At 37.7% G+C, this 27587-nt stretch overlaps 1 protein-coding gene across 1 annotated transcript; it reads left to right on the top strand.

Annotated features, from left to right (window-relative positions):
• On the top strand, nucleotides 1–27508 carry TTLL8 (tubulin tyrosine ligase like 8). Its single transcript, XM_025166270.1, has 14 exons — nucleotides 1–76; nucleotides 2725–2820; nucleotides 7203–7294; nucleotides 9622–9778; nucleotides 10756–10823; nucleotides 12894–13022; nucleotides 15493–15607; nucleotides 17540–17656; nucleotides 17994–18174; nucleotides 20743–20891; nucleotides 21680–21926; nucleotides 23153–23588; nucleotides 24800–25268; nucleotides 27303–27508. The coding sequence occupies exons 1-14, from the start codon at nucleotides 1–3 to the stop codon at nucleotides 27506–27508; spliced, it is 2538 nt and encodes an 845-aa protein (XP_025022038.1).
• Nucleotides 27509–27587: the final 79 nt, after the last annotated feature.

Below are 27587 nucleotides of genomic sequence, written 5' to 3'. Positions count from 1 at the left end.
ATGAACCGACTTCATGTAGAAAGGAAACCACTTCTGGTACCTATAGGCGAAGAAACAAAACGTGAAGGAGAAAATAGTTAGTGTTTGGAAATTATAGAATTGGGGTTTTTTTTACTGGGGTGGTGGGAAAGGGAGAGTTAAAAGCAACAGGGACAATTCTGTGATCCTTAAAAGATCATCCCGTTCAATTCCACACTCAAAGTGAGAAACCAAGTTTCAACTTCAGTGGGAAATCTGATGCCTGATCTCTTGTCTCTACTTCTATGTCATTCAATGCAGGTAAAACTTTCCAAGGTCTGAAAAAGGGGGACATGCTGGGTGTTGGGGAAATTTAGAGCTGTTTCTTTGATCTAAATATAATTTCTCTTGTTGCTTGCAAAAGTTAAAAAAATTAAAATTCCTCTAAGAGGATGGGGAGACATTTGTTTCTGTCACTTCCATCCTTCAAAGATGCAGTTGGCAAGGCATTAAGATGCTGAATATTCTGTTGCCTCCTTCCTAGGACTGAGAGAGGATAACTGGCCCAGGGTCACCCAGCTGGCTTTGTGCCTAAGGCAGGACTAGAACTCATGATCTCCGAGTTTCTAACCTGATACCTTAACATTACACCAGAATGGCTCTTTATATAGCAAGAAAACCAAATAAGAATTTCCCATCCCAATTAATATATTTAGAAATAATTCCCTCTATACATCATCTGCAGTGGTGACAAATGGTCTTATGCACTGCTTGAGATGATCGGTGAATCAGTGAATCCTATGGAATTCTATTTCTGATTCCCTTTTGCTATTGATATTCTAGTAGCCACGAACTCAACTGTTTTAAGCTATCTGTTCCCAGTTGGGAATTTGATTAATGGACTTTGAAGAAGCAGGGTAGAAAGCAGGGTATCAGGGTAGAGTGAACTTTTGAACTTTGGTATTGGAGAAGACTCCTAAGAACACCACAGACAGCCAAGAAAACAAACACCGATCATCAAACAAATCAACCCAGAGTTCTCACTCAAGGAGCAAATAATCAGACTCAAATTATACTTTGGATACATTATGTGAAGACCTAGCTCTCTGGAGAAGTCTATAAAGCTGGGAAAGGTAACAGGAAAGAAGAGGGTGACCAGCAGCAAGGTGGATGAACTCAGTTACAGCAGCAATGGGGGCACTGTTGGAAGACCTGAAGGACCAGGTTGGGAACAGATCCACCTGGATGTGGTTGGTAAGAGCTGGCACCAGCTTGATGGGACATACCCAAACTTTAATGCAACTGAAGACATAAACTTCTAAAATGAAGTCCAACCTACTTTCTACTTAAGAATTAGTTTACCAGAGTTTTAAATTCTGTAGTATATAAAGTATAAATTATGTACAAGTCCCAATTTTCCATAAGTGAGTTTCGTAAGGGGATGTCTAATAACTTGACTATAGGCAGAGAGAGAAGTTCTGCTCAGTTCAGCAGGACATACTCCCATACTCCCACACTCCCACACTCCCACACTCCCACATACAGATGTATAAGATCATTCCGTATTTTAAAATGTCCATGTGAGCAACTGGATTAGCTATTGCTAGAGATGGGATTCTAGGCTACAGTAAATGGACATATGGTCTAAAATAGTTATGGATCAAAATGAATGACATATGATAGTCTGTGTTTACCCTCCAGTAGATATGGAATGTGTATGGGTGAAGGGAATATTTTATCCTAGAATGTATGCGTATACTCATAAAAACAATTATATATCTAAATCTGTAATATACGAAAATGATTTGATGAAATTAATTTGTGTATAAATTATAGAAATTTTGGTTCAATCTGAGGTGTAGTTAAAACATTCAAGGGGTCCAAAGATAATTTGGACTTCCCTCTCTGAGAATAAAGAAATAACTCCAAATTTTGTCAGAAATCTTTTTTTCCTCCCAAGAGTTTCTATAGTCTTTTCCAATATTAGAAACTCTGACATCGGAAAGATGGGGAAATGGGTATGGCAAAACTTGTTTAGGAGTATCTCAGGAAAGACTGTGGATGTTCTGAATCCAAACCATTACCAGTCCTCCATTACTATTTTGACAAGAATGTTTTAAAAAATTAAGGAGCATGAAGAGGGCAGGAATGGACAGCACACAAAAGACTCCCTGAGTGTTTCCCAACTGCTGAATTAGACTGACCCCTTGAATCGGTAGAAAACTAAACTCATATGAAATGTGTTGCTCCTATTACCAATGCCTACTGTTCACCATTTAGGGAGAAGATAGCAAAAAGGCAGTAGGCAAGGCTTATCAGGCTCTGAAATGTAGGGGACAAGCCTAGTAAAGCAGCCAATAAGGTGTGCTGTGACCCCAGCCATGACTGGTCACCTGACTTCACTTCCTTCCAATGTTGTTATACCCCATGCAGCTGCCACCGAATGCTGTTGACTGAAGAGGGCATGCATCACTCCTGGGTTTGCCATGAGATGAAAGCAACATCATAGGAACAGGGCAACAAAAGGTTGTTGCCAGGCTATGGTTCAGCATAAATAACAATAACAATAATAATTTATTCAACTTGTATAGACCTGACCTGTAGGCAGCATGCCAATGTGAATGCTGATTTGAGCATTCAGAGAAGGCCCGCCTGTTAGTCTGATTTATCTCATGTAAGTAAAAATTCACTCCGACTTTAGTTTCTTTCCATCATGGTTCCTCTGAAAAGTTGTGTCCTGTCCCATGCTTATTTTCTCTGTAACAGGTTTAACACAGTCTGAACTCCCTCCTGAAAAAATCCTGAAAATTGCTTTGGACAATTGCCTTCCCGTAGTTTCCTGCCACCATGGGATGTTTCCGGGTATGTTTCCAGTATCTTTGCACTGGAGTGTTGAGCGGTACACTCGTTTAAAGAATATTGCGAAATATTTCATGTGAGCAATGCATTTTGACTGGGAATACATAGTGGAAGAAAGTTATAGCAATTGTATCTGGTCAAAGGAGCAAAAATTGAGTCCTCAGTGTGCACTGAATGGATGTGCCATGAAGTCAGTTTTTTACTCCAGGCAGCTGCCTGGACAAATCCCGCAGTTTTCTTGGCAAGATTTTGGAAGTGATTTGCCATTGCCTCCTTCCTAGGGCTGACTGACCCAAGATCACCTAGCTGGCTTTATGCCTAGGCGGGACTAGAACTCATGGTCTCCAAGTTTCTAACCTGATACCTTAACCACTCCACCAAATTGACTCTCTCAGTGTGCACTATAGCACTAATATTTCTACAGGCCAGCCTCTGGTTCCTTCTTTACTTAAAAAAAAAAATCCGTTATTATAATTAAAAGAATGAGAAGCTGCCATACTTAGGTCCTCCAGCAGCATCTTCACTTATTCCAGGAATAACTCTAGGTCCCGAATCATCCCAAAACTCTAAAAAAATGATGAGGAGCTGCATTTTAATGTACACACTTGCCCAGAAAAAGGCTAAAGTTAAAACATGGATAGTAGAAAATGTCCTGTGGAAGAGAGAGAAGGGAGGTAGCATTTTGTTAAATTGATATTTTCCAACTGGTTATGTCCCCATGGCAGTGATTTTATGAGTTGGATCCTCCCCACAGACCTTTGTAAGAATGTTCCTAACGTGTTATCAGAATTACAAATGTGCCCATCCACCCCAAAAAATGGAAGACTCCAGAATAAAGGATTAGAGCTTTGGGCTGTGCTCCTATGATCCCAACCATCACAGGATAGTCATCCAACTTGAGAGGGGGTAACAGATATCAGATTCCTTTTCCTGTCTCGCGGTCAAATGCTAGTTGATTTCTACATCAAGACATTCCAACATGAGGGAGACTATAACTGAGGTGTGTCAAGAGGTTGGACACAGAGAGCAATGAAGCCATTCAAGCACCTCACAACCACAACTCCCACTCTGACAAAATATTCAGATTAGGCCTGGGATTGGTCTGAGTACATGCTATCACATTCCTTACAACTGGAAGACAAAGATTAAAAATCACAGTGCTGCAAGTAATGGGAAGGAAAAACATCATTGCTTTTGCATCCTCTTACTCAGATTTCTCTGAGACAAAGTACTTTGGATGGGAGGCAGGGATTATTAGACAAAAGGAGTGATTTTGACTCCAGATTAGGAAGTTAGAAAATTAAAAGCTGATATCTTTTTACATGATCTATGAGGACGTGGTCAGAAAGCAAGAACCTGAAGGGCAAAATGTCCCTGAAACAAATTTTATAATCTGTGTGTGCTATGGCCCAATACAGGAACTCCTCAGTTAACGACTGTCCTGTTTAGGGACTGTTCGAATTTACAGTGGTGCTGAAAAAGTAAGTTTATGACTGCTCCTCAAAGTTACGGAAGTTGCACCGTCCCCATGGTCACGTGATTGCAATTCAGTGCGCATTTATGATGGTCACAGTGTCCCACAGTCATGTGATCACATTTATGAACTTCACAGCCAGCTTCCGACAAGCAAAGTCAGTGGAGAAGCCACCAGTAAGTCACAAGTTGCAGTCACGTGACACCTCACTTAATGACTGCGGGTGATTCACTTAATGACTGCAGTGGAACTGACGTAAGTCAGACGCGGTCATGAGATGTTTCACTTGATGACTGTGTTGCTTAGTGATGGAGTTGCTGGACCCAGTTGCAGTTGTTAAGTAATGACTACCTGTACTGTCAGCATGATCATATGATTGAAAGCATGGGAAGAGAGGGGGAAAAATTTCCTCCCATGTATGTAAAGGTTGATTTAGAACAATAACCCCCAAATAACATTTCTGAAAGAACTACTGCCACCATTCCTGGCTTTCAGCTTTTCTCAGGTGGAATGTCCCTCATTATAACTCCATTTGTTTCCAATAACCTCTCTTGGCAACATTCCAAGAGAAGAAATACTGACGAAAGCTTCATTCCATACTGATAGATACTAAGATAAAAGTAAGACTTGAGGAAATGCTCACAAAGACTTGGGCGATGGTTGCTCATTGTTGTTATTTTTTGCTAACCTCAGTGGAAAATATGGGAGATGAAGAGCATAATAAAGAGTTTGTGCATTTCAGGGAAGCTTATGTAGTGTTCAAAACTCTGATTTCTATGAGTTTGGGTATTTATGCCTGCTGAAGATGTGAGACTAGATTCAATGTAGACAGAGGTATTACTTCAGTGATAACTTGTTTTTTCCTTCCTTCCTTTGGGCAAAATCTGGCCTGTGGCAAAGATCACCTGTGTGGGTGCTCTGGGCCCCTGACATCAGGAAGTTTTGTTTGTGAAGTCATTGTTTTAATTTCTCACAATGCCCCACTCTGGCACTGTGTCAAGTGGCCCTAAGCAGCGTGGAAAATTTAGATGGCTTGCCAGACTGGGCCACGACTGCTATCAGGTATGCCCACAACCAAGAGGGACCACCAGAGAGCACTCTGGCCAGGAATCCTTTAGTCCTGAAGCTAGTCTGAATTGCTAGCTGCTGACTCTATGGAAGGCCACATCTGTACATAATGAATCTGCTTCATTTTTTTTCCTCCAATATATAACCTATACATAGGCTTCAATCATAAGCCTTCAATCATAAGCAGTAGGGGTGTACATGTATGATGATGCTTGCACAAATTGCCGAGAGGATGGTCAGTCAGCATTGACTAGTTAGTTCCCTCACTAGTGCTCAGATATTTTAATTTTCCTCCCTCAGAAACAAAAACTCTTGAGAAAATTCAATTCAGCCCTAAACATACAAGCACTGAGGTGAACATATTAATTTAAAGCGGGGTTCATGACCCACAGGAAAATGGATCACCGGTTGTTAGAGATCAAATCATTGTTAATGTCAGCAGAAAACTATTGAATATTCAGGGATACCTGGGAGGATTACTGCATTGTTTCTTCCTCCTCCTCCGCAGCATCCCTGCTAAGATCAGGAAACCAGCAGTCTTGAATAGGATAACTGGGAGGAAATTGACTTCATACCCTCTGGGAAGTTCACAGGGAAGTAGGGGTGCCCATACTGGGCATGACGTAGGATAAAATGAATATGTTTGAAACCTCACTTTTGGATTTCCATACTTGCCCAAATATTGAATATGGATTGATGTCTAAGAGTATGTTGGGAGCAAGCTTGTGAGGATTTCTTTTTCAGGGTCTCTGTTTACTATAATTTTTATTGACTTATAAAGTGTACAAATAATCTCTGTAAGGAAAACTTATTAATTTTAATCCAAGCTATTCAAAAAGAAGCTATATATTTAAAAAGAACAGGACATAATATAAAAGAAAAAGATACGTCAAAAGAAAAAGAGAAAAATAAAGATAAAATAAATTAAAATAAAAAGCAAACAATACAAAAAGAGAAAACCACAATAACGCCCTAATATTTCAATGCTTTTGTACAACAGTGATAATACTATCATGGTTGTATAAATCACTATGAATCAAATTTTAAAATGAAAATTGAATCTCGTTCATATAGAATCAAGTTGTCCAATCTTTTTCCACCAATAAAAGGCCAGTTCAAAGGCTGAGTTGATGGATTTCATCAAGCCACCCTTTATAAACTTGTATGCACATGTTCTTTCAAGAATACCAAGCGCTCTATATCCAAAGTGTTCATGAACAGCTGAGTTCCAAATTTTTGGTTTATATTTCAACAACACATTAATATTGTCCAACCTTAACTTCCACTCAAGGACTTGGTTCATCATCATAACATATAGAGAAGATCAGAATGGGTACACTAATATCTCCAGCATAAAAAGGATGATAACCAACTTCTCTTGAACATCCATTGAAGAGTCTAATGAGCCCCCAAAAAATTTCTGTTTGAGCTAACTAGTTACTTGATGTTTCTTAAAACCTGAGATAATTGTTTCTCATGCTTTAAATCCATAGCCATTTACTTGCATAGGGCCAAGGTAAGCTGCAAATTAAGAAGTGTCTGTATTGTAGATAGGCAAAATGATAATCTTCTCTAGCTGTGATAATTCTAATGCTGGATAAATTTAGGGAGGCAAAGGAAGAAGGGTTGAAGCGTGGCTGTAGCCAGCTAGGAAGAGTTAGATACCTGATTTCCAGCACTACATATAGCTGCTTCTTTTTCTGCACAGATTATCCATGTCTCTATGATGAATATCAATAAGAATCACCAAATAAGCTCATTTTTTCAGTGCAGTTCTGATTCTACACTGCTCTGCTTTTATTTAACCATTTCTGTAACATAGCCTTTCTTTTTGTATTTTCAGAGCTGACTCCGAGACCGGTGGAAGAATTGCCTCCTCCACCCAAAATAGACAAATACAAACTTGCAAGATTTTTAACAGATAAAGCCATCAGGGTATATACAATAGCAATATTTTAAAAATAGTATTCTGTATTATAGCATGTCTATCCCATTTTTGGCATTAAACCATTTAAAAATATTTCACAAACATGTTTAAATAAATATGGCACTACTGTTCCTGAAATAAGAAGAAAAAGGGAAAATACTGAATGAACAAATAGAGTGTCGACAAAAGTGAGAGCAGGGTTGGCATCTGTATTTTTAAATACAGCTCTATATTTTTACTAATTATTCATGCTCAGTATAATGTCCATATTTTTTCTTTCTTCTAAAAGGTTCTTAAAAGCAGGAATCTTGCCAATTTTTTCCCCTCAGAGACTTTAAAGTGATTTGAAAAGGAATTCTTACTTCAGTGCATTCTCCATGTTTTCAGATCTGTCAAACGTCCGCAAGATCTAATTAATCAGAGATGACGATGGGCGAAAAAGAGTATCTGCGTATATATTGTAGGATGGTTCTGTCAACTGATGTTCAAAGTTCTTCACGTTTGCTCTCTGCCCCCAGCAAATTGCCATTATGTGTCGGTGAGGTGGCGCCTGAGCTAATCTAGATTGGCTTTGAGGTCCCTTTCTTCAGTGACTCCTATCAATGCTTCGCTGATAGCATAGACTCAGAATCAGGCCTGAAAAGATCCAGCTGCCCTAAGTATCCAATGATATCACTGGGATATCATGTTGGTATGGCAAGGATACATAAATAGGAGAATTTAGCTCTCCCTGGCATGCTGTCCCCCTCAGATGACTGTCGATGGCAAGTGGAACATGAGAGGGAAAGGACCCCACACCAAACCTGCTTCTTATAATCTCACGGACCCAGATGCTCACTTGCAGCTGCAGACTCCCCAATCAGGTTGGGATTCTTCCTTGTCCTGATGGGATTCTTCTGTGTATAGCTAATTTTGCATTTCTGGAGAGAGGAGTACCCTACCATAATGATTTTGGGACAAGAAAAGTATCATAGCAGCTGCAGCTTTGCCCTCACCTACAATACACAAAAACTCAAGCATGTATGTTTCCTGGTTATTATCTGTGAAAGCTGCACACAGCTTGGGAGCAAGAACCTCTGACTCTTCCCTCAGGTACTGCTGAACTATAACTCCTGATATTCCTCACTGGCCATCTGTCTTGGGACTGTTGGGAGCTCTACTTTAGCAACTTGGAAGGCCACAGATTCCCCATTCCTATTATAGTTAGTCCTCATTACAGCATGTATTATTTTATTTTGCCTTTCTTCAACAGAGAATGATTTCTTGTTTGTGGAGAAGGAAACAGAGTCCTTCTTACTCACCACACAGAGTATCTTGCTTTCTGTGATGGCTGTCAAGTACTATAGTTCCCATTCACTTTTATAACTATCAACCAGCCAATCCAGCTTGATACCCATCTCATGCCTTCTGATATTTTCCCACCTGAGTGCCATCACCTCATCCATTTCACATGAGATTATCTTTGGTTTTGAGGGTTGCTTTGTGTCTCATAACCATCTCTTGTCTGAGAACTTTTGTGTGTGTATGTGTGTCTTCTTAGAGTCCTCATTCTGATAGGTTTTTATGTGCTGACATGTGGGAAAGAGAAGAGGACATCTACCAGCACAAAGACTTCTATATCACCTGTTTTGAGTGGTTGTCATGTATTCCATCTTTCATATATATCTCTTCATACTTTCACACAAATACATGGTATACAATGCACAGTATAGTTGCAGACATATAGGGCCAGCAACACTGGTAACAAGATGGTGACAACTCCATCTTGGGAGTTGAGGGGATTTAGATTGGAGTCATGAGTGGCCCAACATCCTTGGAGGCAGTCCCAGAGATGTCCAAAAGTTGTTACCAAATGGTTTCTTTTAATGTGACAGAAGGGGTAAATTATTATCCATTAACCATAATTTTATTAGGTTTAATTTTAATTAAATTACATTTGTAAAAAATCCATTTTAGTTAGAAAAAAAAGAAAACCTATCTCAAATTAAGTTTTTGTCCTGGCTGTGTGTGCTACTCTTTGGCCCGATAGGCCATCACAGTCCAAGTGGAGCCTTCAGCCAGTTTAGGGCAACACTAATCTGCTTGGAAGCATTAAGGGCAATACAGTGGTGGCAGAGAATCTGCAAGGTATGGTAAAAAAGGTTAAGATGCCACCCATGATAGTGCAATCAAAGCTTCACAGTTTTTTATGTGCATTGAAGATTTTTTTTTGAGAGACTTTTTAAAAATTAACTAAATACAAAAAACAAAGAAAAAGAACACATCACTGCAGACCTCTTTTGACCACTGCTTTATATTAACATCGGCTCTGAAACCTATTTCTTTATGATTCCAGGAAAAGAGAATTTTTACCATCTGTGGTCCTTACCCAGTAATCCGCTCCTCTTTAAGAAAGAGAGGATGGGTGGAAAGAAAGCTCATTCTTAAATATGACACTCAGGGCCACAAAGATGATGGAAATGAAGCAGAATGTGACAACAGTGATAAAAATGGTAATAGATCTTTTAACTGTTTTTTTCTTTTTTCTTTTTTTTCTTTGCTTAGAAATGCATAGTAGTTGATTTGAATTTCCTTTGAAATAAGCTTTTCTACTCTACTTTCAGGGTTGGTAACCTTTAATGGAGACAGCTGTCATGGAAAAGTGGAGAATTCTTTGAGATTCACTTTATGTCCATATGCTTTTTCAGACGTATTTCTCTCTTGACCCTAAGCTAAGAATTGGTGGTTTATTATTTACTAGTCTTCCTTGATGATGGGTATACCTACTGTGAGGTCACAGAATGCTCACAAGTATTCTAATTGGTGAAGAGGGAGAACTGCCAGTCAGGGAATGTTGTGAATGAGTGCAGTTGTTGGGAAATGAAAGGTTGGCTAAAAACAACTGCCTATGGACAGCACATTTTGTATGCTGTTACTGGAAACAAATTTTATATTTTCCTATAAATGAGCCCTACCATATCTGTACTGCAAAAATTGAGACAATCACGGCAACTGGATTAAAGTTTTCTCTATCTGTTTGCTGCCATCTTTAGCTACAAATATGTAACAGACCTGAATTCTATACCTTGGATTTAGTCTTCTCTCCTACTCAGTGTTGAAGCATGTAATAGTGTTCCAGTTGGTAAATTTGCCTTTTCATTTCAAAGTTAATGACAGTGGTTCACAGTCTAAAACTGAATATGGACACTAGAAAGGGATCTGATGGTGAAGCCTGACAACAAAGTTCTGATTAACCGCTGTTATCTCATGTCTTGATTTTTCTAGTAACATTTTTAGAAATAATACTGAAGTGAGGCTTTTCATTCTTGGGATATAGCTTTCAGAACATTAAAAACATTTAACGTATACTTCAGTGTTCTGTTATAGACTAACCTTATTTGAACCTTACAGAATTTTTAATTCACAACAATAACGTATTTTCAATATGCTTTGCTGCAACCTATTTAACTTTTTATTTTATTTTTTAAAGAAAATAAAGCTGTCTTGCATGAAGAAGAAAATCATTTAAACAATGCAAATGACATCCATGATATAATGGTAAGATTATAGAGATAATTATGTTATTGTAAGTTTTAATATTTTTGTCAGTACAGAAAGTAGAGTCTCAGCCCCACCAACCCATTTCTCCTGTCATAGCAGAGGAAAAACAACATATATTTTGGTTTCAGCCTCTCTTCCTTACACGGGGCCATCATGATAATTTAATTCAGTTGCTCAGCTACATTTATTTAAGGGATTTCATCCTGACACTTAACACAGCCCCTATGGGAGACAAAGAGGCTCTTTCAAATGAACAGTTCTTCATGTTTCCACACAAAAGATGTTGAGCAGTTATTCTACCGTTCCATTCTAATGAATTTTTCAGTGGGGAAAAATGAGGGAAAAAAGTAGAGAGAAAAAGAATACAGCAGTGTTACCAATGAAAAATGACATTGTAGGGACCTGTGAATAATTATGTTCATGAGGTAGGGCAATTGCATGATAAAAAATTTGTCTGGAAATTTTACATGAGAGTTGTGGGATTAATGTCTTAAATATTTTGGGACCAGGTCATTAGGAAACTGTTTGCATTCTTAAAATCTGCCACAGCTTTAAGATGGATATCTGAGTCCTGATCTATGGTCTTCCATGTAAGAGGTAGCCATTGGCTGTCATGGATCCAATTCCACCAGATGCAGAAATGCAAGAAGAATTCTTATCTCTCTTTCAGTTAAATCTGATTTGTTTCACTAGCCTTATCTCTATCCAGTTCCACAGAGATAGCAGTTACATACTTTATTCTGTCTCAGTAGACTAACAATTTTTCATGGCATCTAAAATACCCAATATATCGGGTAGAAGTACACTGATATGAATCATATGCTTAAATAAGCATGTGCAAGTTGTCTGCTTTTTATTTTGGCAAAGTCCTTATCTGGAATGTGCTCTCCAGCCACACTGAAAGCTCCATGCACATTTTTTGATAAAAATAACGCCATTCTCTCTCATGTCTGGAAAATGGTTATTTACTGCAAATTATATCTTTAAAGGTGAATTGCAGCCAGGTATAGGTGATTAGAACTATGTGCCTCTAATATAGTTCCAAGTTCGGCAATTGGTCAGGACTAATGGAATGTATGGAAATCCACTATAGTTTCATAACAGGCATCGCCACACAACGCTAACATAGCCACCATTCCTGTCTCCCAATTCTGCCAATAGTACTCACATTATTGTCCTGGCCGCTGAGGATCTTCTTCAGTTGATTAGTACTTTTTCCTTCTCCCCAGCTGGTGGAACACAAAAATGGACATTCCCACCAGCACTCCATCCTCCCAACTCCTTCATTGCCTCATCAAGTTTATTTTGCAATGAGGGTGGAAGGAGAAGCATGTAGTCACCTATTGTTGGAGGGAGCAGTGAATCCATCAGAATGTTCACATGGATCGCTCCAAAGTGCCCTTTCCTAGTTTCTAGTAGGGGCAACTCTTCACCCTGCAGCTCCAGAGGAAATTCTACAAAAGTAACTTGGCAGCATTTCCTCTGTAGCAGGATCTGAAGGGATGACCTTTCAAAGTTCATTGAGTCAGCTTGCAAAGACTCACAAAAGTCCCACAACATTATAGGAACACAGGTTTGGCACAGTCCTTGCACGTGAAAGGGACTGATGACTGATTGCCTTCTTTGATGATTAAGGAAGGATATAAATTTAACAAAGAAATTAACTGAACTTATTCCTTGATAGATATTCATAAAGTTTGCTGCCTGAGAATCAATATGCTTTGATTTGGAGGCCAGGCTCTGCAGTGAATCTGACTCTAATCCTGATTTCAATCCAGATCACAGTAAATTTACCACTTTCCATGGGGAGGTTTTTCTTGTAATATGAATGCCTCTTTCCATCAATCTTCCATGGTAACGTTGCTTTATTGTTCTATGTAACAACCGTAGCCTTGGATCCTCATGGAATTTCTCATTCCATAGTTACTGCACAGACAGGAATTCCTATAACATGAAATGAAGGTTTTGTTTCAATTCGTTAAATTCAAACATGGGTTATCAAAGAGTATTGGGTTAAGTGGATAATATTTTCCATGTGGAAACATAACACAGTCTTCTTTGGGCCAGTCTAGGTTGGTAAGAAATGAAGAAACTTCTTTTTACTGGACTATTAAAAAGGATGCAGTTGATTACTACAATCTCCACATTGATCAGATGCTGAACCATTATGCAAGAACTGGCTCTTTTACAACCAAAGTAAGTATGTAAATAGTAGTGGAAAGGGTAACATATCAACAAAGCGTTTAAGGTATGTTTTTTTTTAATTTAGTAAGCTTGACTCATTTCCAGAGGCATGGGAGTCAGAGTATCCTTTCCAATCAATTCAATTAAATCCTAACCTATAGAACAGTGTTTCTTAACTTTGGCAACTTTAAGATGGGTGGACTTCAACTTCCAGAATTCCCAGCTGGCCGGGAAGGGAAAAATAATCTTAAAATTATATTGTTCTTCCTTTTGGGTAGCTTAACTAGCTGACATAAGAGAAACATGTTTCTAAGGAGGCCTAGAGATCAGCCTGATAACTCCAAGGAGGTTTAGATGAACTTGTGTTGACAGAAATCATAACATGATTGCGGGGGGGGGAGGCATATAGGGTAATTTGTATATGATCTAGGGGTGCATTTTCACCATGCCCCTGGCAGCTAATTTGTGATGCATATGACAAAAATGAACTTACAATTTATGAGCCTGAGGACATGGATAATATATTTATAGCTGTCTAGTCTCCCACAGGTTCTCTTGACTCCTGTCCATTTTGGCTTATACAGACTAGGGCTGAGAAGGACTGACTGGTTTGATCTAGGACAGTAGTTCTTAAACTGGTGGAAATTACCTCCAGGGGGAAGATTTGGGCATATTCTGGGGGCAATGAAGTAATTTGTAATTGCTTGTTTGTGAATTGGAACTGCTACTTGTGTAAAACAAGAGGGTTTTTTTTGTGTGTGTAGGAGTAATGACATTATTTGAGACCAGAAAAAGTAGTAATTGAGTCAAACAGTTTTAAGAACCACTGATCTAGGAAGTAGTAAATATGTCTTTGGATAAGTGGCTGGTGATGCTGGTCTTAAAGTAGGCAGCAGTTCACCCATTCCTGAAGCAGCGGTTCCTGAATATAGGGGATCTCACCAGCTATAGTCAATCACATATACACTTTTTGGGGAAGGAGCATGTTGTATGAGAAGATGGTGTCTGGGCAACTGCAGATATTCTTGGAGGGCCCCAATTATCTTGATCATCAATCTGGTTCCATTGCCTGTTTTGGGGACTGAATCAGCCATGGTTTTCCTACTTATGTTAACCTCCTGCAGGGGAGAGATGGGGGAGCGTTACTGTTGATCCTGATTGATCTTTCAGTGGTTTTTGATTCCACTGACCATGATATCCCACTGGATTTTCTATAAGTTGGGGACTTTGTTATGGTAGTTCTGTTCCTACTTGCTGAAACAGACTCAAAGAGTAGTATTGGGTGACTATGCCTTCGCATTCTGGGAGCTATACTGGGGGTGATTTGTGGTACTATTGGGTCCCTAGTGCTATTTAAAATATATATGAAGCCAATGAGGGCACTCATCAGGAATTCTGGGTCCTGCTTATGCTGGTTACACTCAGCTCTATTCCACAGCATTTAAATCAGGAAAGGCTTGACATGCTCTGAACCTATCTCTGGATATAATGAAGGGATGGATGATGGGAAATAAAGTAGCTTTGAATCCTTGTGAATAGATGCTTCTTGGATACAGAAATTGCATGTATGTGGGAGGAGGATTGCCTGTTCTAACAGGGATTACACTTCCTTAGAAGAAGAAGCATGTAGTTTGAGGACGTTCCTAGAGTAATTGTTCTCATTGGAGCCCAGCAATCAGAAGCAACAATTAACAATTTTGCTTGGTTTATCAACTATGCTTTTGCTATTGTTGTAGTTATTATTTAATATATTTTTATACTGTTTCATATACACTTAAAGCACTTTATGCACAGTAAAAATAAATTAAAGAAGTACTTTACCAAATATAAAATATGCAATAAAATGAATTAAAAATAGTATTAAAAACATATAGTAAAAAAGGAGAGAGGAAAGAAAATAAAAGCAGAAGCCAAATTCATCCAAAGAAGACCTAAGTAAACAGACAGATCTTCTTTAATGATATCTACAGGATGTAATAGTGGCACTTAACAGATTTCAGGGGAGAGAGCATTCTAGAGTCTAGATGCCATCACAGAGAAACCTTCCCAATGATCAGTCGCTAGATGGTCCTTGAGGCATAACAGCAAAACCTCCCTTGATAATCTCAGAGATCAGCCAAGTTTGTAATTGAGAAGGCGGTAGATACTGGTCCCAAGACACTTATATATTATAAACAAAAACTTGACTCTGGCTCAGCAACTTGTCAATAGCCCAGATGCTTCAACAGATGTGGAACATGAACATGGCCAGATGCCCTATTCAGTGATCTGACTGCCAGATTCTACATCAGCTGCAGCTTGCAGACCAAGCACAAGGATAGCTCCAATAGAATGCTCTGCAATAAACTAAGCATTACTAGTACATGAACTATTTTGGTTGGTTTATTAACTATACCCATTCCTGGATAGGGCTAGTTTACTATTGTCCATATGCATTTAAACAGCAAAACACAGATAATTTATATATATATTTTATTTATAGATAGGACTATGTTTGCACATGAGAAATTTGCCATGGTATGTATCAGCGAACCCAAACAGTTTCTTTCCTCGGTGTTACGCCATCTGCATAGACAGTGAGAAATCTGATTTTATCGGTGAGTTATTTTAAATTTCCTCCATTTTAGCCCTGAAAACTCGCCAGTGGAGGAGTTTTGTTGGTGTGGCTGCCAATAGACAACAGAAATCTATAACACTCCTGCTGTTTTTACCACATGTATTAGCTGAACACCCATTCCAGTCCAATGGAAATTAGGAAAAATATTGTCATTCATATTGATGCATCAACACTACAATCTTAGTATGTTTGGGTGGAAATAATATCCACTGAGATGAATAGGATTCACTCTTAGTTAAGCGTGTGTAAAAATTGCAGCTTTCATGACATTTATTGCCTTAAAGTAAGTAGGAATGTTTTATAAGCTCACTTTAAACTGTGTACATAATTTTGCATTCTGCAGGAGATTTAGTAATTCTCATAGATTGATTTAAGAAAATAGCTGCAAGACTTAATGTTGATTTAGCACACTGATGTGGATTATACGTAATGGTTCATTCAAATAGGTAAAACGTGACAAAAATATCTACTTGAGATTATTTCTTTATATAATATGCTGTTGAAATCAGAGTGATTCAAAAAGTGACATGATTATAGAAGTTCTTAGAACCTGACAGTATCTGGATCAGAAGATACGTCTAGAACCCTAGGAATTGTAATTCTATTTGGGGATGAGGGCTATCAGTGAGAAAAGCATCTGAGTAGTTTGTAATTTGGTATGATCTATTGCTTATAGAGAATGCATTTATTTTTCTACAGCATTATGTGATCCCATGAGCTGTCCTAAAGTTCTTTAAACCTTAGATTATATTTATGTGCAAAATTGTGCACTTGGCTATGACACTATGGCTAAGGTTCTCCTATTACTTGATAGTCAAGTATTATAATCAGCTCTTGTTTTCCATGGCTGCATCCATCTTTTTTTTTTTTTTTCTTTCAAACAAAAATCCTGCAAGGTAGGAATAGCAAGAAAATGATTTTGCAGATTTGGAATGGAGAATGTGTAATAGAGACATTGGAGAACTTGTCCATGTTGAAGGTGGCTGGGCTTCTTCTTTTCTTTATTGCTTGTGATCAGAACCACTCAGTGGAATGGCCAGGAAGATCTTAAGGTCAAATGGGGGTTTGAAGTTAGGCTTTTTTTTAAATGTATCACTTAGCATTTTTTTATATGTCATCACTTTTAATGTGTATTATGGCTAGGGTCTTCAAGAACTGAGGGGCTGTGGAAATATCTGAAAGGGCCTGCTTATGATGCATTATTCCTAGCAAAGAATTGCAAGTTAACTCCCTTCTCTTAAAAGATCATTCATTTTAATAATGATTCAACATTAACGTTCATATTCCTAATCGTATTATTCTTTAGGAAAAAAAGATGTATGACTGTATTAGATATACACTTTTGCTAAAATAGATTGTACTCCGGGTTTTCTGCACCTGCATTGAATTGTTAGTTGTGTTACTCCAGACAATTTCCATTCTTGTTTTTGAAAAGAAAAAGACAAGACTACTTTAAACATTCACACTGTACTAAGATCTTCTCCTCATATGCGCAACAAGACTGAACTATACCAGTTGGCAGAGTGGATTAGACAGAACTATCATCTGGAGATGCTTCCAATTCATTTTACACTTGTAGCCATCACATATTTTCCCAGTGCTGCTTCAGATCTTAGTATTTCCTCCATAGTGATAGAAACTGAGGCCCTGTTCTCTGGTGTTCAACCAGATCCATTCCACCTGGCTGATTTTAGCATATAATGTATATAAAAAGTAGGATTTTCAGTCATACATCTCCAAGGTCACATCTAGTTTGGCAGACTGCCCTTGGGGAAATGGGGCCAAGTGTTTGATTGCATTTAATAATGGTTTTAGATGGATTTGGTGATGTTTTCACCATATCCTTCTAGTTCTGCTCTGTGCTTTATCATTTAGAAAGTTTGCTGCTTAATAGAAATGTCATGTATTTCAGATGACTTCAGAAAAACAGCAGCCTCCTGCATAATCAAATGGGTTGTCAATTTACATATTTCTGATGACTGGTCGTCTAAAGAAAACAGTGATAGAGAAGATGTGATTCAGATTACAGGTATTAGTTAGAATTGTGACTGTTACTACAGTTGAATAAATGTCCATTTGTGACAGTGTCAGTTTTGCCTTCTTATTTCAACTATTTATTTAAATGAAGTCTACCGAACATACCATTTTCTCTTGCAAATTTTGAGCTGCATATTTTTTATTTATTTATTTTATTTATTTATTTAACTTGTCCCCGCCCATCTCCCCACAATGGGGGACTCTGGGCGGCTTACAATACACTAATGTATCCCAATAACAGGGTCCTTCTAAAGAAGCCTTGAGTAGAGATAGATTGAACTGCATACAGAGTGTACATCACTGATAAGCATTTTGCCTTGAATTCCTAGGTTATGACGTAAAGAAAGTTAAGGAGCTTCCTGGAGAACTTGTAGAAATGGCATGCAAAGTGTGTGAAACCTATCTTGAGCAATTTGAACATGAAGACATTGATACAGATACAGATAATGTTCCAGTACTTTCGGACAAAGAATGGAATCAGTTTATTGACCAGTACTATTCTCTCATTCAGTAAGTGTTGACTTCCACATCTGTTGACTGAAAATTACTGTCAGTGTCATGTTCTATCCTTTATCTTGGTTTTAGTTTTACAGACCTTTCTTTGGGGAAACTAGAATCTCATACATGCAGACTATATACCATAGGGTTTTCATCGTATGGTTTTTGTTTGATTAATTGGTTACATTTCTGTATAGATAAACCTGTTGTTCAAAGGCAAAACCATATATTCTTTTGTAAAAAAATGCAGATACCTATTGACAAAGATATTTCTGAGTGTGTGAGAAATGCTTCGCTAAGAGCATATGTATCACCTGCAAATCTTAAATGTAACCCTACTTACACTGGTGAAACAAAAACATGAAGTCACTAAAGAACAGTACTTGCTGCTTTTCCTAGTTGTTTTCCTTAAACTTAAGATGGAATTCCTTCCCATGTCGGGATTTTCCAGTGCTAGAATGTGCCAGCAGTGGAGGCTGGTAGGAAGGATGGCAGGAAAAATCACAGTGGGCTTATTTGCACTGTCTTAGATGCTCCGCCACCAAGGACAAGAAACAGATAATATCTGTTTTGGAGGACAGAAACAGATAATATCAGCTTTTACTCACCTGCCTCCAACTGCAAATTCAGTTCAAATTCAAACCCACTTCCAGGTGGGTTTTCCTGTTACGTCACCTCAAGTGTTTTTTGGGCTGGAGTGCTTTACTTCCTTACAGGCTAATTCCAGCAGAAGAAGGAAACCTGAGGTATAATTTCCCTGATCTAAGAGCTTCTATTATAACAGGAGCTAAGAGTGTTACCTTGTACAGTGTGTAAGAGGTTGTCAGTCAAAACCCAGCAGAAATTTTATTACCTTCATCTGGCAAGCTTTCCTTAGCTAGCTGAGGGCTTTAAAAAAGAAAAGAAACCTGTAGGTTCCATGGTTACAACATGTTTCCAGTCAGTTGAGGAAAAAAGAGTTTCACATTGTGAATTTCATACACACACACACACACACATGCACACGCAAACACACACACACATATATACACATACACACACACACATATATACACACATGCACACGCAAACACACACATATATACACATACATACACACAAATATACACACACACATACATATATACATACATATACATATACATATACATACACACACACATCAATGTGTGCATTATTGTAAAGTAAAGCATATAATAGAGTTTAGTTTAACTGGGGAAGGTATGAAGGTATTTAGAGCTGGGGAAGGTATGAAGAGCTGTTAAGGAAGGACTTGCACAAGAGATTACACAGTCCAGAGACTGGAGGAAGTATGAAAAAGAAACTCAAAATAATCCTGCCTTGATTTGTTTGGTATAAGATGGGACAGAAGGAAACTTGGACAGATTTTCAAGAGTCTATTATTATACCCAACAACAATAAAGTAGCATTCTTGGAATCTCTGTGGTATTTGTTTCTTGACCGGGGCTATCTTGAAGGACTGACAAGCAGAATTAAAAGTGAAGCAGGTACAGTGCCAAGAAAATGCCAAGTCTTGGGCTCCCAAAATGTCTCTGTAGTTCCACATGGTTCCACAGGCATTCTTAGGAAATAAAATATGGAACTTTGTTTTTATACATGACAACCACAGTGAGATTATTAGATTATTATATGCACAAAGGTGGAAAGATTCCGTACTAGCCTCAATGCAGGAATGGTTGGTGAAGATAATGGAACTTGCAGAAATGGCCAAACTGACTTCTTTGATTAGAGAAAAGACAATATCTACATTTATTGCTGACTGGAAACCCCTTATGGACTTTTTGTGTGAAACAGAAAACAATGAACTTAAGGTTTATGGTTTTGATGATTAGACAGGATAGATTATAGAAAGAAGAGAGTTATGTTGTAACCATAGAGCCAGAGGTAAATTTATAATTGTACTTACAACTGCTGTAAAGAAAATTGGAAGCTACTTCTTTGTATTTTCTTTCTTTACTTTTGTACTTTAGCTCTTTCTTTGATCTCCTTTTTCTTTTCTTTTTCTTACTTTATATTAGTTTCTATTAGTTTTTTATTTTCTTTCTTAAAAGTTTTAATAAAATTATATATATATAAAAAGGAAAAGAAAATATGGTAACGGTTCAGTGCTACCTGTGCAGAAGAGACCACGGTCTAATAAGCTGGAATGGGGGGGGGGGGACTTTTTCTGCAGGATAGAAGGAATAACAAGGAGCATCCTTACCTTCCTGTGAATGATTACTTTATGACTTGCTAAACCTTCCAGTGCAATACGTTTGTGAAGAACAAAACCTCCTTCCCTCTCATGGTAGACCTTTTGTAAGAAAGCCTACAAGCTTTCAAAGTTGCCCGCTGCCCCAGAAATATGGGAGAACTTTGATCTGTAAAAACTTTAATATATACTTGAGCTACATTGACATCTACTCGTTTGCCCAAAGGAATGCTTGAATTGAAGCTACATCTTAATTCTCTAACTCCTTCTTTAAAATGTTATACGGTACTCCAAATAATTTGCAATTGTAATAATTTTAAATAAAACATTTGTTACATAGTTGTTTCATTTTTGTTGTTTGTTTACAGTGAAGGGGCAGTTATTTGTAATGCAGACAGTTATTTTATTCAGTGTCAAAATATTTTGCACAAAATTAGGCTAGTTAACCCACAGCAAGAGATTGATGGTCTTCACAACATCTGGATAATTAAACCTGGAGCAAAGTCCCGTGGCAGAGGTAGGATTATGGTTCTTTGACAAATAGAGATAATTTGTTTATTGTGTGGTAAACGTGTGGAAATTTTTTCTGAATCTTATATATGTTCAGTAGAGAAGCTATTAGGGAAGATCAAGTATCTGTCATTATGGTCTTATTTCTTAGGTTAGAAAAAAAGATGGTCAATCTGTTTCTACTTTTTAAAATATTTCTTCATACAGATAATACAGTTTTACAGAGGTCAATGAACATTTCCTTCTCTTTGAAGTAATTCTTTTTCTTGTTAAAAAATATTCTGTCTTCCTAGAAAGAAGATTGCATTGCTTTTAAGTTTATTCTTTTCTCAGTTACTATTAAATGTGAGCAACTGATCACACATTCCATAATAAAAAAAACCTAAGCTTTTGCAGAGCTATTTGGTGAGAATAATTTTATACCTTAAAATCAAGAAGTTGCAAAACTAATGAGAAATTACCAAAGAAATGAATGTGATACTGATAATGCTACCTAGTTAGGTAATGAAACATTCAAAAAATAAAACCAAGATCAGCAAACACCAAGATCCCAACAAAAAATGTTAAATGCTGCTGTATCCAGATCTAGACTCCTAACAAACTACATTCTAACACGATCTTCCCATTCCTGGTTTGTTAAAGAGCAACACAATAGTAATGTTAGCTAAACATTTGATTGAAAGCAGGTAATAGTGATCAGGCAGCACAATGTTTATGAATAATATGCAATATTCTTATCAATTCTGGTGTACCCTGATGTCCAAAACATAATTCTCCTGTTTTTTCCTCTTCCAGAAATAGTATGCAAAAACCGACTAGATGAAATATTGAAACTAGTTGAACCAACTGATCAGTTTCCATCTAAAGATCATAAGTGGGTTGTTCAAAAGTATATAGAGACACCACTCCTTATTTATGATACAAAATTTGATATTAGACAGTGGTTTCTTGTGACAGATTGGAACCCCTTGACTCTATGGTTCTACAAAGAAAGCTATCTGAGATTTTCAACTCAACGGTTTTCCTTAGATAATCTTCACAGGTAACCAAGAGTATATTCTAATTTTGATTGCATGACCATCAGCCATAACAGCACAGGTAACCAAACAATATGTGATTATGTGTATGGAAAATATCCTATAGAGGGATTTATTTCAGGTAAACATGACAGAATCTTGATCTTGCTTTTTTGGTACATTGGCTATTATGAAATTATTACTGCATCATTGAACCCAGTGTGGGATGCTACAGAATGCTCTTGCTGTAGCTTATCCATATTTTTAAATTATTTAGAATTAGTCTGTCTGGACTTTAGATACGCAATTGCATATGGAAGCATTCCTGACTGAATAAGAATTTCAAGTTTGATCTCATTTGTATGAAGAATGAAGATAATATTATTTTATCTTCTTAAAACTCAGCTTAACTGAGGCAAAAACATAATTGTATTTGAGCTCATGGAATCTATCCTAAGCAAGGATGTTCCCAGAAAAATGAATGAATTAGTGAGGTGACTCCCTTATTTTTAACATCCTTTTATCTTTTGTTCTATTTTGATTTTTATATTTTTAATGCATTGATTGTTTTTAGCTTTGTTGTACACTTCCCAGAGTCGCCTGTGGTGAGATGGACAGTTATATAAATAGTTTTAATCAATCTATCAATCAATAAATTAAATGCAATCAGTTTACAAAATTCTGGAGAACTAAGATATTTTGGTTCCTGAAGTAGAACGCAAATGGAAGTCTATCCTATAAGTACACCCTTAGTCCAGTTCTTTAAAAATGTCAGATGCCAATTTTTGCCTTTGTCTACTTCCCAACTCTCTACATCAAGTTGAAATGCAGAGCAAGTTGTTGTTGTTACTATTATTACTGCAAGGCAGAATTGACCCTGTTACCAAAAATGTGCTTTAAGATGACTAACCATCTCCACTGCCCCCCTCCCCTTCCAAATCACTCCAGATGCTAGATTATTTAGGTGATACAATCCCGTATCAGAAGCAAAGTTTTTCTAATACTTTAATTTTACATTACATCACAGAATAATTTAAATAAACTGATGATCACATTATTTTTTTTAAATGATGCTGAACTACAGTAGTCCTTTCTGGTTAGTACCTAGTATGGTATTTTTTTTAAGTACAAGAAAAGAATTAAGCAAATTCAATGTATCAACCTTACATTTTCTCTCTGGTATTTATGTTCATATTATATATTTTTGTATCACCTCTTTACAAGTGTAATTTGTCCAATGCAATTTCCACAGCTCCATTCATCTTTGCAATAATTCCATCCAGAAAAATTACAAAAATGCACCAGATCGTAGTTCTCAGTTACCATATCACAACATGTGGACCAGCAGCAAATTCCAAGAGTATTTGCAGAAGAGAGGCCTTGGCCATGTTTGGTGCAATATTATCTATCCATCTATGAAAAAAACCTTAATATATACAATGAAGATGGCTCAGGACCAGGTTGAACCACGGAGGAGCAGCTTTGAACTCTATGGAGCAGATTTCATTCTTGGAAGTGATTTCAAACCTTGGTTGATTGAAATCAACAGTAGCCCAACTATGTATCCTTCTACTCCAATTACGCTGGACTTGTGTGCCAAGGTGCAAGAAGACACAATCAAGGTTGTGATTGATAAGAAGCTTGACAAAAATTGTGAGACTGGAAATTTTGAACTTCTCTGGAGACAAGTAAGAAATGTTACATTTTGTTCCCTAGCTGAGTAGAATACAAAATACTCAGTTTGATTATAATTATATCTATAATCATGGTTAGAGAAATTAGAATCATGGTTTCAGAATGTAAATCTTAAAACAATAATAATAAAGACATATCAGAATCTGCTTCCAGAAAAAGGTCCCTGAAAAGCCCTTCATGCAAATCTTAAATTTCAGTAAGCTTGGAACAGAATTTTGACATATTAGAATGCCGATCTAGTGTAGGAATTACACTACTGTATTTCCCTGGCTCCCTTTAATGAATTCTAATGGTAGTGGCTTGTCTTTTTTAGGCTTACTAATATAAAGTTAAACTATTTTGTTGCTATTCTTAGCATTCATCCCATGGGGTTGGAGGTTCCACTTATTTTTGCATTGTGCTTGCCTCGTTCTTATAGCAAAACTATCAATGCATGATGCAACAAGAGGTTCTGTTTATCAGTCAGCTTGTCACAGACCCTGATGCCAGTTAGGGCTAAGAGGAAGTGACTGGCCCAAGGTAATTTAACTGATTGCCATGCCTAAAGGAGGACAAAAACTTAGGTCTTCCCATTCCTGGTTGCCTCCCTAGCTACTCCACTATGCTAGTTCTCATAAAGTTAAACTATACATTACATTAAATACATTGTGTGCAGCTATTTTGAAAACTCCTCTAAAATTAAATCCAACCCCCCAAATAATCAACTGGCACTTTTTTAATGCTCCTACTTAACATGGTTGTGGAGAAATTTTGCAGAAGTTGTGAGGAGAGGAAGTTTAAACTTCCCCCTTTGCGCATGGTGGCCTCAGACAGGTTTGGGCCCATGCATGCTTATACCAGTGTAAAAGGCATCAAACCACTAATTATTCAGCATAGTCAAATGAAGGTTAACATATAGTCTTGGCAAGGAATGATAGCTGTGATTATATCATGCACCTCTCAAAACATCAGGCCCTGGCACTGAGTATGAGGGCTAGTGCCAGGGAGATGTTTTCCAAGCTTTTGGGAAATAAATTGAGGCTGGAAAAATAAACTGGATGTTCAACAGATGTCCAGAAGAGTCCTAATTACTTTTAGATGGGAACTGACAGACCTTTTCCATCTCTACATCAATCCATATCTGAGAGAACAAGCATCTCTCAACTAATGCTTATTTTGATAAGTCAAAAGTGTAATACCAACCAACACTTTTTTTCCCCTGTAGCCCATGTTGGATCTGCCACCATTTAATCCTACAGATCTCTTTGTGGAGGGAATCAGTGTTAAGAGACTGAAAAAGCAAGTGATCGCCAGTGATTTTAATTTTCTTGAACCCCTGTTGAATGTAATGCAGCCTGCAACTATTCAGGAAAGTAAAGGAGACTCCATTCCACCTGTCAACGAGAAGCAAAACATAAAAGTGAAACATAGAAATAGCACTCCTTGCACCTTGCCAAAGACCCTCAAGAAGATGCCTGAGAAAAGCCCTAAAGCAAAAACCATCCACAAAAAACATGTCAAAACCATAGACTTTCCTCGCATAACTGATGTCCGGGAAGCAGCAGTCATGCCTGATAAAAAAAAGACCAGAGCAATTAAAGAACCCAGCCAGCAGACTGGAACTCAAGCAGCCGCCACCTTTCCAAATTCAAATTCATTAGACTGGGCATTACTTCAGCCCTCTAAAGATACAGGTAAAATGAATATGTAAATCTTATATATGTATATGTATATATGTATATGTATATATATACACACACACATTTATTACCATATATATGATAAAATCAATATTATAAAATATCACCATTGTCAGTCAATAAACTGATAAACTATATAATAGAATAAAGATTTGCCAAGCTAAAAATAAGATTGGGCAGAGGGGAGGGATTTCGAGGTAGGTATTCTGAAGCTGTTAGATATATCTGAACAATTGAACTATCTCAATTTTACTCAAATAATTCTGAAACATTTCCCAGTTCTCCCACTTAGTAAACCACCTCTGTATTGTTGCCAAGATAGCTGCATATTCATCTCCATGTAAGTCACCAGGAGTCAGGCTTGACTCAAAGTCGATATAACCTTACACGCCTCTGTATACATATCTTTAGGTGAAACATGTTGCTGTGGGGCAGAGGTCAAGCATCATCTTCTCTGTGCCACATTTCCCTCCTCCTGTCTGCACTAGGAAATGTAGAGACATCTTGTGAATTCTGCTGTGAAGCAACTACCTCCTTCATTGCACTTTCAGATTGTGAAAGTGGGAATGCCTCCTTTCCCATTCTTGCATTCCCAATCAGGTTGAAGCTCTTCTGTTTTTCTTTTCTTAAAAATATCTTAGAAGGTCCAGCCACAAATGTCCTAAAATTGCATCTGCTTTGCTTAAGACGTATACCCATAACAAATTAATATGATATCTTTCTTTCAAATAAACAAGGACATTCATAGCTGACTCGGGAAACCTCTTATAAATAAGAATGATTCCTCTTAAAGGAGAAGCAGTTAGTTCTTAGGGGAATTGCTAAATGGGATAATCCCCACTTCCTGGTTTATTGAGGACTAACTTCTTCACAATCAAGCCATTGAAGCCTGATTCTGCACACTTGCAACATGAGACTGCATCTTCATGCAGGAAGGTAATATCATTTTAACATGTGAAAAGGAGAATGTGCAAAAATGGTATTTTCTTCATGATTAAATGAAATTTTACAGTCTCCCACCTCCCTATATCGTAGACTCAGCCATGTCCTTTTCCCAATTGGCTAGAGATGCTGTGGGAAGGGTCAGTGAAACAGCACTACATTTCACTGCCCGTTATAGTTGTGGTGGTAAATTGCTCATTACTTTATTTCAGTGTTGTCCAAACTTGGCCACTTTAAGATGAGTGGACTTCAACTCCCAGAATTCCCCAGCCAGCCATGCTGGCTGGGGAATTCTGGGAGTTGAAGTCTACTCATCTTAAAGTGGCCAAGTTTGGACAACACTGCTTTATTTCTTGCATTTCCCCCAGGGGATTACTCAGGCAGCTTTCTGTGCTGTTATATCACCATCAGTAAGGATCCAACATGCATGACTTTTAAATTACATCTATTGATGACTGTAGAGATGCACTTAGACTGTTGGCAAGATACATACAAAACATCAGCCAGTTTTTCTTCCCTTCTTTTTTCCCCTTGATTGGGCAAACTCAAAAACCTGAACGCTATTTTCCAACCTTGGGTTGGATTATGACTGTATACATTACTTGTTAATTATGACAATGCTAAAAACGACTGCTGTAAAATTACCATAGGGACGTATTTGTGTGACTTGTATATTGTTGCTGTTAATAAGGCATGATGGGCTTTACTCTTTTACTGGTTCATTTTGTTGACGAAACAAAGTGCAAATCCCCATAGGCTGTCGAAGTAATAACAAAGAGGGGGTGAAGGAAGATTAGCTTCATGTGAACCATGAATAATACCATACACTGGTTAAACATGTATATGCTTGTATGGTGAACAATTAAGTAACGAGGTAGCATCTAAGCCTGGGAAATTGTTGGGAACCCAACTTCTGATAGTTAGGTGGAGAAGGCTTTATATGTATTTCATTTAAGAGACCAAACACCCTTAATCCAAGAACCATTTCTCTTTTAGACCTGTGTTTTGTAGAAACACATTAAACGGGACACGGTAAGCTATGTGGTTCAGTGTTGATGGGAGTTATTGTTTGCTCTCTATTTAAAGGTCTACAGAACAAAACCAAGAAGACTCCATGCCTAGTTTGTGGAGATGGTTTCCAGTCCGAGAAAGCTTGTAAACACTGCAGCTCTTTTTGTGCAACTGTATTACAAGGAGGTTCATACTTACCTATGAGTCCGTGTTCTCCTCCTGAAAAGATGGCAAAGGACAGGATGACTGTCCCGTGTTATGGGTTTCCAAAATACTTTTGACTCTATTCAAAGTGCCTTGAGATAGTGTTTTTTTAAAACCAATTCCCTAAAAGATAAAACAGAGCTCAAGAACCATCCT

The sequence above is a fragment of the Python bivittatus genome, unplaced genomic scaffold (genome assembly GCF_059951505.1).
Source record: "Python bivittatus isolate LINGU-HERP-01145 unplaced genomic scaffold, Pbiv_v1 ctg000330_np1212, whole genome shotgun sequence".
NCBI lineage: Eukaryota > Metazoa > Chordata > Lepidosauria > Squamata > Pythonidae > Python > Python bivittatus.
Note: the sequence above shows the minus strand (reverse complement) of the source record. Positions and strands in the feature narration are given on the sequence as shown.